Here is a 12,863-nt window from a genome sequence, read left to right on the forward strand (position 1 = left end):
ATAATAATGATAACAATATTAATAACTAATGTTATAAACTCTAAGTGTGGGAACTGATACACCACAGTGTAAAAATGGTATCTTGGTTGTCTTGAGATGTTAATATCTTATCACCTGTATATGTGGCCTTTTTTTATTTTACCTGCTGCAATGATATTTAAATAAGGTAAATACAATCATCCAAATTTATACAAGTTCATATTTTTCCATTTGAAATGTGTTAAATTTGTAACAAAGATTTGTAATTTGCAAAAGATGTAGAAACAACCACAAAGTGTCAATGCAATTATTCATCAATGTCAGTTGCAACTTTAGTGTGACTCACTGCTGATATGTTGTTTTTTTACAGGTGTTAGAGGTGCCAACACTGGACAGTTGAATGAAAGCCCATTTTTATTGCTGGGAAAGGTGGTCATGCAGCAGAGTTATGTCTGTGCTCTCATAGCCATGATGGTAACCATGATTTAATACACATATTAAACAGACTGGTTTCAGCACTCTTGTGTTTTCATGATATTAGTTACTCTGAATTTTTAGTATTACATCACACAGTTTATATTTTTCCATGTTCTTTTGCACTTTTTCTGCTTGTTATTTAGGTTTGGAGCATCACATACCACAGCTGGCTAACTTTTGTACTGCTGCTGTGGGCTTGTCTCATCTGGATCATGCGTGCCAGGTACTGTTAACTTTTATTGTCGTAACAAATGGGGAGCTGAATAAACAGCCTGTTTACCATTTCATGTGACAGCTTTGATTGGGCATTTAAAGTGGACAGTGTCAGTGTTTAAAACTAAATCTGAAAGCGTCCCTTCATACATTGTTATTCCTCTTGGATGATATTTAAGTTGATGGGGCAGAATGTTGTATGTTTAAAACTGAAGAGCTGTTGTCACATTCTTCTGCGGAAAATTAACATTTTCCCTGAGCACACATCAAATCTGAGCTGAACATGTGGACTTCTGACCAGATCTGTTCAGTTAGGAGCAAGATGTACAGTGGATGTCTCCCTCTCTTTTTTTTCCGAATGTAAAGTATGTGAATAGGAACACTTCCCTCTTAAAAGAGCTTCTCAAAGATGATTAAGCATTGAAACCTTTTCATTTTTTTTCGATACATACATATGTGTACATATATGAGGAGGCAGGTGAATGCATTCTTCTTTGTGAGCATGTAACCCCTTACTCAGACTGTAGCAATCTCATTTCTATACTATTCTGTTCATTTACAGAACCACATGTATGTCACCCGTTCACCTCCTTGTTGGAATCCTTCAGTCTGATTTTCTATGAAATGTCCCTCCTATGCTAATCTGATTAAGTATGTGTACTTCACTGTAAGAAATTCAAACATAAGCTTTGTTGGTCCAGCAAGAAGAGTACAAGCCCCGTACCTTCAAAATTAGTGCATACTCTACCTTTCTGTCTTTTTTAAAAGAACAACACAATTCTACACTTTAAATGGCTAAATGTACCTTTCTGTTCTGGTCCAATAATATACCTTGGAGGAGTAACAAGAAAATGTGGAAAAAAATGTATTCACATTGTTAAAATACAGTATCTTTGAACATGTTTGGATTACATCTTTAAATTTGAAATACTTTTTGATTAGTTTTATTTTTGACAGCAGTAGTGAGTTGTTTCATACAATGGATCTGATCAAGCAGATGTCCTTTCTTTCAGACGACATGCAGCCACATTGTGCTCTCCATTCATCCTGCTCTACAGCCTGACTCTGTGCTGTCTGCAGTACATCTGGGCCATGGAACTACAGCCTGAGCTGCCCACCACTGTGGGAACCATGAGCCTTAAACAACTAGGATTGGACAGAGCCCAGTACCCCTGTCTAAGACTAGGAGCTATGGTAAGATTTGGCATAATATATTTTCATGCATGCCTTTCAAGCCATAACTGATGGGCCATTGTTGACAGAGAAAGTAGATTGTCTATGAAGTTAAGTGATATAAATCTGATATACTATAGTTGGAGGAACCATGTCTTCCATCGTTAATCATGAAAAATGTGTGATTATTAGCTAATTAAATGGAAACTTGAAGTGGTGATTAGTGATGTGCGATTCATGAGTCAATCGTTCAAATCTCGAGATTCTTTTTATTGACTCGGGAGTTATGAGTCATTGTCTCCATTAACCCGTTCACTGACTCACCGCTGCTACTGCCAGCTAACTGCAAAGAGCAGACATGCCACACCACTGTTATTCTAACTGCAATTGCGTAAACGTATCAAGCTGACTTATGGTCGAGGCGGATGGCCACCATTCCTGAGTCTGGTTCTGCCAGAGGTTTCTTCCTGGTTCTGGTTCTGCCAGAGGTTTCTTCCTGTTAAAAGGGAGTCGTTCCTTTCCAGAGTCGCCTCAGGCGCGCTCAGAACGGGAGATTGGACTGAAGACAAGTTTCGGTGCAATTTGTTGGTTTCCTTAGCTAGGATATTATTTTTTTAATTGGCTCTATATTAATTAATTGGATTATGATTACAATGAATTGAATTCCAATTGGCTTGAATTGGACTATATTACTTAAGTGCCTTGAGATGACAATTGTTGTATCTGGCGCTATATAAATTGAATTGAATGAATTGTATTAGGACCTGTCCAGGGTGTACCCCGCCTTTCGCCCGATGACTGCTGAGATAGGCTCCAGCTCACCCGCTACCCGATTAACGGACTGTCGGTATAGAAAATGGATGGATGGAATTGTATTAGCTCCGTGGCTGAAGCAACGGCTCTGCTCCAGCTCACTCGCTCTCCTTCCCAGCTCGTAGATCCGCTCCCTTACCCGAGAGACTCGCCAACTCTCTGCTTCGCACGATTCAGAATTCATGATTCATACCCGACTTGTGGTTCACAGGCAGCTCACGGCTTACTCGCTCTCTCAGCCTCATTTTGAAGGAAGCAGGAGTTCATTCATTCTGTACATAATTATTTTATTCTAATTGTGCACTGTTTATTGTTAGAATATTATTATTTTTGCACTGTTGTTTAGGTTATTTAAATGTTCTATTTGTGCACAGTTTCATACATTTTATTATAATTTTTCACTATTTCGCACTGAATGTTAATTTATTGTCTATTTGGGTTATTTGCATTTATTTAGAGAGAAAAATAAATGTTTCTTGATTTTTAGCCTTTTTCACAATGATTTGGGGACTGGAGTGGTTTGGAACTTGTTTGTACATTGCGTGGCGCACACTCTGGATGACTGATTCAAGTGACTCGAAAACCCGATTCACTTTAGTGAGTGACTCATACAAACTCGAGTCAGTAAAAGGAATTGAGTACCCCATCACTCGTGGTGATGAGGATACAGCAATAATTAAGAGAATTCAGTATTATGTGTTGCACGAAGACATGGCTGCAGGGGTCCATACTGAACTGAAATGGCACTCTACTTGACTTTACGATAATACAAACAGACACATCAGATGTGGCAGCAAAAGCAAAGGTGGAGGTAATGCTGGTTTACCGTTAGCTTTTTCTGTGTAAATGTAAGGGAATCATACAGCTCCTGCCTGTCCTCCATTAGGAAAATCAGAACTCAATCTGACAGCAACCTGTGATAACAAAAGTCTTTGTAATTTGAGGCTAAAGACTGCAATGCATTCTGTGAGCCCCATGGAGATTATATAAATACCGTGACTGTGACTACATTAACTTCCACGTGAAGGACAGTAAAGTGCTTGCTCAGTGATAAACCCTGGATTACCATCTATCCATCCATCCATTATCTGCAGCTTCTCCGGGGGTCAGGTGTCGGGGCAGCAGCTTGAGCAGAGAAGCCCAGACACCCCCGTCACTAGCCACTTCCCTCAGCTCTTACAGGGGGACCCCGAGGTGTTCCCAGGTCAGCCGAGAGACATAGTCTCTCCAACGTGTCCTGGGTCTTCCCCGGGGTCTCCTCCCAGTGGGATGTGCCCGGAACACCTCACCAGGGAGGTGTCCAGGATACATCCTAACCAGATGCCCGAGCCCCCTCATCTGGCTCCTCTCTATGCGGAGGAGCAGTGGCTCTACTCCGAGCCCCTCCCGGACAACTGAGCCTCTCACCCTATCTCTAAGGGAGCAACCCAGACACCCTGCGGAGGAAACCCATTTCAGTCGCTTGTATCCACAATCTCGTTCTTTCAGTCACTACCCACAGCTCCTGAACATAGGTGAGGGTAGGAACGTAGATTACGTAGACCAGTAAATCAAGAGGTTTGCCTTCTGTCTCAGCTCCTTCTCCACCGTGACAGGCCGATGCAGAGCTTGCATCACTGCTGACGCCTCACCAATCCTTCTGTCAATATTCCGCTCCATTCGTCCCTCACTTGTGAACAAGACCCCAAGATATTTGAACTCCTCCACTTGGGGAAGGATCTCATTCCCAACCCGGAGAGGGCATTCCACTCTTTTCCGGCTGAGGACCATCATCTCGGATTTGGAGGTACTGATTCTCATCCAAGCTGCTTCACACTCTGCTGCGAACCGCTCCAGTGAGAGCTGAAGATCCCAGCCCGACGACGCTAACAGAACCACATCATCCGCAAAAAGCAGAGACCCGATTCTGAGGTCGCTAAACCGAGGTTCAGATTCAGAGGTCCATAAAAATTATTAACAGAATTGGTGACAAAGGGCAGTCCTGATGGGGTCCAACCCTCACCGTAAACACATCTGTCTTACTGCCGGCAATGTGGACCAAACTCTCACACCGGTCATACAGAGACTGAACAGCCCCTATCAAGGGGTCCAGCACTTGATACTCCCGGAGCACCCTCCACAGGACTTCCCGAGGGACACGGTTGAATGCCTTCTCCAAGTCCACAAAACACATGTAGACTGGTTGGGCGAACTCCCATGCACCCTCTAGGACCCTGCTGAGAGTGTAGAGCTGGTCCAATGTTCCATGACCAGGACGAAAACAACATTGCTCCTCCTGAATCAGAGATTCCACTATCCGACGTCCTCTGTAGTTGGGACACACCCTCTGGTCCCCCTTTTCAAAGAGGGCACTGTCCTTGATGTTCATGCGATGTTGTAGATGCGTGTCAACCAAGACAGCCCTACAGCATCCAGAGCCTTGAGGAACTCTGGACGGACCTCATCCACCCCTGGGGCTGTGCCAAAGAGGAGCTTTCCGATCACTTCGGAAACCTCAGCCCAAGAAATGGGAGACCTCACATCCGAGCTCCCCGACTCTGCTTCCTCATCGGAAGGCAAAGGCAACAAAGAACATTATAGGAAGTAGTTCTTGATAGCAACAAGGATTCTGCAGAACTAACTTTTTATGATTAATGAATTCATTATGCAAAGCAATATCCATTTTTGGAATTGATAGTTTGAAAGTAATTTCAAACTCAAATTAAGCCAGAACAATCTATTTTTATTCAAATGCAATAATAAGGTAAATTCTAAATTGTTCTGTGTTTTAAATCAAGTGTCTTTGAAAAACAGAGACAATGAAATATTCATTACTGGTATTAAGATTGTCAACTTTTCAGAAAAACAGTCATACATTTATTTGATCTTTTCTCTCCAGCTTTTGTTTGTCTTAACGTTTTGGCTGTTGGTACGTCAGTCTGTGAAGGAAAACTTCAGGAGGAAGATTAAAATGGCCACACCACTTCAAGAAGTCACTACAACAGGTCAACACTCTCTCACACACACACTCACACAGCTATACTCATTAGGTTATTGCATTGGCTTCCATTCACTGTATAGCCTAATGTCTTTTCCCTCATCCATTACTTGTTCTTTTTTAAGCCTAAGCTCAACGTCACTTCAGTTAACACCCCAGCCTTTACCAAGACCCAGAAAATGACATTCTGCCATATTAGCACTGGTTTTGGTCCCCATGACAGTGTCAGTGTTCATACCAGAAAAAGTCCTACTGATGTTACAAAAACTAGAACTCACACAAATTTTACTACCAAAGTTTGCACCAGGTTTTGAAATATTGCAGTTTTGAGAGGATATCATGACACTTCAGAGTCATTCTGGACATTTTCTCATGAATAAGGTCTTTATAAGTAGGTTGTAGAGGAGACTGCAATTAACCACACAAATTTGAATCATGATGTCTGAGTTCAAAACCAGTCTGGGACAATTACTTGCTTTTTTTCTTTCAATTTCTTGTTTTAATTATTCAATTATTAAAAAATAATTTTATTTTTTGCTCACTGTTAAGTTATGATTAAGAATCAAACCTATAAATAGTTAAAACCTGTATTACGCATTTAACCATAGCTAGGTACTGCAAGACGATTCTCTTTTTAATCTATCCACACATAGAAGCCCACAACAATGAACGCTTCAGAGGAGTGTAGGGTTGAATATCTTGTCTATTTTTAATTAGCCATGTTCCTGGGCAGAACTTGGTATTCAACCAAGTCGGTCTGTCTCTCTCTCTCTCTGTACATATATATATATATATATACTCTGTTCCCATTCACCCAAATTATTTTTACAGGTATCTGTATTGGTTATGTCAACATTACTGATGATATAAATCAATGGAGGAAAGAGATCTCACAAACACTTCTTCCACTGGGATTGTCCAATGCAGATTAACCTATACACAATCAGATCCAGTAAGACCAAAAGTACACACCTTAAACAAAACAAATTACATGTGCCCAACTTACTTTAAAGGACTGTTTATATTAACTGTAATAGATTGAACTTGTAACTGAGCTGCAGTCATATGAATTACAGAGGTGGCTGTGACTCAGCTGCTATAGTTGTCTTCCACCCAGACGGTCAGCAGTTCCATCCTCAGTGACCATGTTTGGTTGAGAAAAAAAATACTCTGTTGAAATGAGAGACATTTGTAAAAATATGGTTAGAAAGACTCTACATAAATGTGGACTACCTACATCCAGTGTACAAGAGAGCAAATTGATGTACTGTACAGGTCATATTAAATGTTTGAAAGTAAAAATTCAGTGTTTCTGTCATGAAATTATTGACCTTATTGGAAACCAGTTGTGAGAGTTGCTCTGCACACAAAATATGTTCATACAAAATATGGACTATGCACTTTCTAATTCTTTTGAGGTAAATTGACTGATTTGCACACAAACATATATTTTCGACATATATGATGTGTGTTGGGTGACTTTTCTCCTACATTCCTTCTTACCAATATTACAGATTATTTTTAACCCTGTTTTACCATTTGCGTCTAACTCCTTTTCTTTTCCTCTAACCTCTTTACCCTTAGAAGATGGAGATAGTGGTGACTCAGTCCTGAAGGTGCTGGGAGGCATGGTGATGAGCTGCTATGCCAAATACTGGATCTATGTGTGTGGAGGGATGTTCATTGTAGTCTCCTTTGCTGGAAAACTTGTTGCATACAAGATTATCTACATGCTGCTGTTCCTGCTCTGCCTATGTCTCTACCAGGTAGGAACAAACACAGTGACCTCTATCTCAGGCTATATTCTAAGAAGAATCTGTCTTCTTTTTACCATTTTGTGTGCTGTAGTGGCCTTTGACAGTGGAGAGGACAGAAGCTGGTAGATGAGGGGATGATATGCAGTAAATAGCCACAGAAGGGACTTGAACCTGAGCATGCTGTGATTAAGATGCTCAGCCTCCATTTATTTGTGTTAGGCCTTGTCCACACATAAACAGCTATTAGAATATGTCTTTTAGCCTTCACCGATATGCAAAAACAGCTTTAAGTCACTGAAGGAAGACCTCATGGAAAAGTCATTCCTCAGTGAAAATATTTGAAGAACTCTTTGCAGTTTTGACATGAAGACAGGAATAACTGAAGAATTGGCATTAACATGGACAGTTATATTAATTGTCTGGTTTGGTCATAGCAGTCACTTCAAGGCTGTAGCATTACATGGGCACCTGTGAAAATAAGTTTTATTTGACCAAAAATAAAGTTCTAAAATAATTATAATCTAGAGGATGCAGTGGATAATCATGCGTACTGAGAGGTAAATCCCCCGCAAGCCTCACAAAGCATGTCTTATATCCACATCCTCACAATAAGAAGATTTGGGTTCTCAAAGTTCTGGCCAGTGAAGTCAGTAAGTACTTTGCCCTGTCCCAAAATGCCTGCAACATCAATTATGTCACAACTCTCTACAAGTGAGGTCCAACACAACCAAGAGAGTCAAGTAGCTGCAACAAAGTCCCTCCCCCACAATTTAATTTCTATCTGACCTTTGGTCCCTGGTTGTAAAATCCCAATTGGTTACATGGACAATTTTTTTTCCTCTTTTTTGACTTACTTGAGGGGATGAGGTGGTCTGTATACCTGGAATGTCTCCAAGGGACAGCCCTCCCACCAGAAAGAGAGATGCCTTGTGCAAAATTCAAGTTAAAAACTGTTTTAAATGCTGCAACCTGTTGTAGAAGTTTCAGTTAGGGGTCACAGACACACACAATGCAGACGATGGGCTTAACTCACTGACACTTTGCCAGGTTTCAGTAATAAGTAGAAAATCCAGGTCCTGCGACATGAAGAAATCTTAAAAAATGAAAGTCTGTTGTGAACAAGCTCTGTGATCTCTCTACTCTCTCTGCTCTACCTGCAGTCTTTGTCTGCCCATCTAGTTTGAAAGTGGGGTTGAGAGGTGTTGGGGTCCAGAATATATTCATGCAATCAGTAAAACCTATAAAACTGCACTCCAAATATTGTGTCTGTATCCTTGTCAGTGCTCAAAGCTCTGAGTGTTTTCATATAATGCAAATTCATAAAAAGTAGCTTAGCAAAGGAAACAGACTACATTTAATCTTTAGTTTGATTCAATCCCCCGGCCTTAGTTTGCATAGACGGGTGGGCAACAGTGGAGAGGGACATCTCCCGTTTTGGAGTTGAGAGGACAGGAAAGAGGGGACAATAAGCACCATAACACTAGACCAGAGATGGCTGCTGAGAAAAAGAAACACAATTTTGGGCAGCTGTAGCTTAGGAGGAAGAGCAATCGTCTGCCAATCGAAAGGTTGGTGGTTTGACTCCAGACTTCTTCAGGCCACATGTCGAAGTGTCCTTGGGCAAGACACTAAGCTCCACGTTGCCTACAGATACGTCCATTGGTATGTATGAATGTGTATGAATAATTAGAACAAAAAGCACTGTGTTGTGTGCTGTGTGAGTGAATGTGACATGGAAGTGCGTTGACTGGTGACTAGAAAAGCGCTATACAAGTACAGTCCATTTACCATTTACAAGTTAATGACATGACAGTTACAAGGTGCATCATGGGAAGTCCAGCAGAGCAAAAAAATGGTTCATGTAAAGATATTATTATTTGTTTGTGTGGACAAGGCCTTTTAGGTCATGACAATTTCTATACCTAGTTTCAGGTAGATCCCCTAAGTGTTGTAGCTGTCTTCACATCTGTACTCACAGTAATGTCTGTTTATAGATTCGTATTATCTTTTATATTAAGTGGCTTGTTCATATTCCTCAGGTGTACTATTCTCTTTGGAGACACCTGTTAAAGCTCCTCTGGTGGCTTGTTGTGGCCTACACCATGCTGGTGCTGATCTCCATCTACACGTACCAGTTTGAAGACTTCCCTGGATACTGGAAAAACTTAACTGGTTTCACAGATGGCCAGTATGTGCTTTACCAAAAGCCTTATTATTAGCCTTATTATTACTTTAGTGAGTGTTTTCCTTAGGGTAAAATGTATAGTTTTATATCAACACTGTTCCATCCTGTCTGCAAGCAGCATATGCAGTTTGTCTGCCAATTCAGATTTAATGTATGGTAATTGAAATAAGTAATTGAGTTGTTAAGAAACACATCTCAAAAGTTGAATGAATAAAAGTATAATTGCTCCTCACGTGTGATCCTTAGGCTGGCAGCTGTCGGTCTGGAGACATTTGCTCTGTCTGAACTCTTCACTAGTATTCTGATCCCAGGCTTTTTCCTGCTCGCCTGTATTCTGCAGCTGCACTACTTCCACAAGCCCTTCATGAAAATCACTGACCTGGATCATGTTACCCCAACACACAAGTAAGACAACGTCTTAAAAGCTTTTTACTTTACTTTTTGCTTTAGTTGATTTATTTTTATGTGGGTTGCTACATGTTGCTATTGCACAGTGCAGTGTGAAGATACAGTGAAAGGATGCAAATGTATTAGCCCCCCCTTTTGTTGCCCTCCCATAGACAAATTATGTAGCAAGTCATACCACAGATTTCCTGTCAGACTGAGGTCAGACCTTTGACTTCACTTTACTAACACATTTAAATGTTTCCCCTTAAACTACCAGAGTGTTGTTTTGGCAGTATGTTCGGGGTCACTGAGAGGTAAACCTCCATCACAGTCTCAGCTCTCTGGACTACTCAAACAGGTTTTCCCTCCATTATCAAGTCCCTCCTGATGCAAAACATAGCCACAGCATGATGCTGCCACCACCCTGCCACCACTCAAAGCGCTTTGAGTGGTCAGTTAGACTAGAAAAGAGCGATACAAGTACAAGTTCATTTACCATTTACCCTGTGGGAACAGTGTTCTCAGGCTGATGAGAAGTGTTGGGTTCTATCCATCTGACAGAAATCCATCTTCCACAGTCTTCAACAGTTTGGACAGTTTAGTGTCAGCAGTCAGCTACATGAAATCTAAAAGAATGTCCATTTGAATTACAGGTTCTAATGAAAAAAAAACCCAAAGAAAACAAAAAGACAAGGTGGATTAATGCTTATGTAAGGCACTGTATGAGCATCTTTACAAAATGTTAGTCATATTGATTTTCTGATATATTTCAAATAGAAATAGGACATTTTTGCAGGGTTTAGTTTAGAGAGAAGACAGTGATTGATTACAAAACCTTTGGCTGGTGATTGATTCTTTTTATATCTTTTCAACCATAGAAAAGTGCATTGCTGTATGAACATGTTGAGAACCACTTGAAATATCCAACCAGTGGTAAACGATCTGCACTTCTATGGAACCTTTTTAATCTTGACTCGGTTTTTCAAAGCACCTTGCAGTGTGTTTCTAATTCATCCATTCACATACACATTTATACCATTCATTTCAAATCAGAAAAAAATAACCTAGCAAAAAAAACCAACATATGTTATTTTACTGCAGACTTTCTGAAACTAAGATTTGTGTTCCGTCTCAATGTGCTGAATGTTTCTGCATGATGTCCAATGTTTCCGACATCTACAGATATATTCTCCTGTCTGCTTTTTGATATGCTGTTCCTCATCATCACATGTTACCTGGACATTTTACAAGTATTAATTAATTAATCTACCTACAGAAAGAAGAACCGTGAACAAACTGAGGGAGTTAGCTCTAGTAATGTGATGCTGAATGCTGAGGAGGAAAACCTGGTGACAAATGCAGATGAGGAAACTGAAGACGAAGGTAAAAAAAAAAAAAAGAGAAAGAAGAAAAATTCTCAACTATAAAAGTGTCAAAGTAACATCCACACGAGTGCCAGGACATTGCTTTGAAACAAGATGTTCAGAATTACTCACATTTCCTGTCAGTGGTTTTAATGTTGTGGCTGGTCCGTGTAAGATCTAAGAGGCATGTATGAGTCCACACTAATGCCCAGATTTACTCAGATTTGCACCTGGTGTAAAACCCTTATTTTGACACTAAAAAGTAAGTTGATCTCCTATAAGCTTCCCATGTTAGGTTAAGTCCCAACAATCTTGGATTAGTGGATGTAGTTAATTTTTCTTGGCAAGCAACGTGGTCCTGAAAATGTTTCAGTTAGTTTTTACGACTTTCCTCCTGATAAGAAAATCTGAAAGGCGTGCCAAATTGCATGTGGACAAAGAAATCTTCCTAAAGTTCCCTAGCTATGTCCTCACCACTTCTCCCTGGATGTATTTGATATGTTTAGGTCATTGAAACAGCTCACTGGTGCTAATTTTTAAAGAAGAGATGCTGTTCCTACCTTTTTTCTCTCACACTGACTCTAAATGATGTTGGATGTCAAGTGAAATCTTCATTAAAAAGTACAAAAAACAGGAGATGTTGGTTGCTTTGCTGCCAGGATCCACATAACCTACTCCTGCAGATGCAAGTTCTGAAGCAGAGCCAACGGATAGAGCTCTAATAATGGAGGGAGCTGACAGTCCTGCAGTTCATAAATGTGTGCACAGTCTATGACATACAGTATGTTTGGAGATTTTAATAGTGATTATGGTCAATTTTCTGACTGTCATGGAGGCTGATGATGGCAGCCCATGCAAGATATCTGTTGAGGCACACTGCATAAAATGTTCTGTGATCCACGGGATATCTGTAAATATATTGATAATGTTTTTGTGTAATACCGTATGATCTCGTGATGTAAATGGCATATTTAATATGCTTACCTTGAATGGCAAATGCCAGAGGGTGGAGTTCTTTACAACAAACTCTGACTGTGCCCCACTCACACCTCCCTGTCTCTGACTTCATCTTGGTGTGCATTTTCAGTAATTCCTTTCATGATGGATTCAAATTGAAAGGGCCATACAGAAGTTATATTATTCCACTACGATGTGAAGCCATTGGGGGACACATCGCTATGCATTATAGTGTGTACAACTATGGTGGAATAAAAGTGAAGTAATTTTCTCTGATATTATAAAAACAAAGACATCTGGAGTCTTTTAAACACCACATTTAAAATCAATAGCTAATGCCAATGATAGTTTGATAGAAGTCAAATGAGTGGGAGTAAGTCATATACCTGAGAAGGTAATCAGATTCATGCCTACATGCTTCGTGTTTTAACAATAAACGAGCTGCCTGTGGGGCTTGAGAACTATATCCTCCTGATTATTAGCAGGTCTGGGTGTTTGTGCTGCTCCTGGTCGACTGCTTTGGTCACTGTTGAAAGGAGCTGGTTGTGCCCGTGTTCTAGATCAGCACAAGTTCACTAAAT

The 12,863-nt window shown here is 40.4% G+C and overlaps 1 protein-coding gene across 1 annotated transcript in view; it reads left to right on the plus strand.

The window, feature by feature from the left end:
• piezo1 (piezo type mechanosensitive ion channel component 1 (Er blood group)) overlaps window positions 1–12,863 on the plus strand; it is a 162,628-nt gene that overhangs the window by 82,410 nt on the left and 67,355 nt on the right. Inside the window, exons 10-17 of the mRNA XM_072391535.1 lie at window positions 350–453; window positions 600–679; window positions 1,683–1,863; window positions 5,534–5,639; window positions 7,217–7,398; window positions 9,429–9,577; window positions 9,821–9,979; window positions 11,238–11,344. Coding sequence (XP_072247636.1) covers window positions 350–453; window positions 600–679; window positions 1,683–1,863; window positions 5,534–5,639; window positions 7,217–7,398; window positions 9,429–9,577; window positions 9,821–9,979; window positions 11,238–11,344 — 1,068 coding nt within the window. The remainder of the gene's footprint in view (window positions 1–349; window positions 454–599; window positions 680–1,682; window positions 1,864–5,533; window positions 5,640–7,216; window positions 7,399–9,428; window positions 9,578–9,820; window positions 9,980–11,237; window positions 11,345–12,863) is intronic.

The sequence above is a fragment of the Leuresthes tenuis genome, unplaced genomic scaffold (genome assembly GCF_036924035.1).
Source record: "Leuresthes tenuis unplaced genomic scaffold, fLeuTen1.0.hap1 SCAF_8, whole genome shotgun sequence".
Classification (NCBI taxonomy): Eukaryota; Metazoa; Chordata; class Actinopteri; order Atheriniformes; family Atherinopsidae; genus Leuresthes; species Leuresthes tenuis.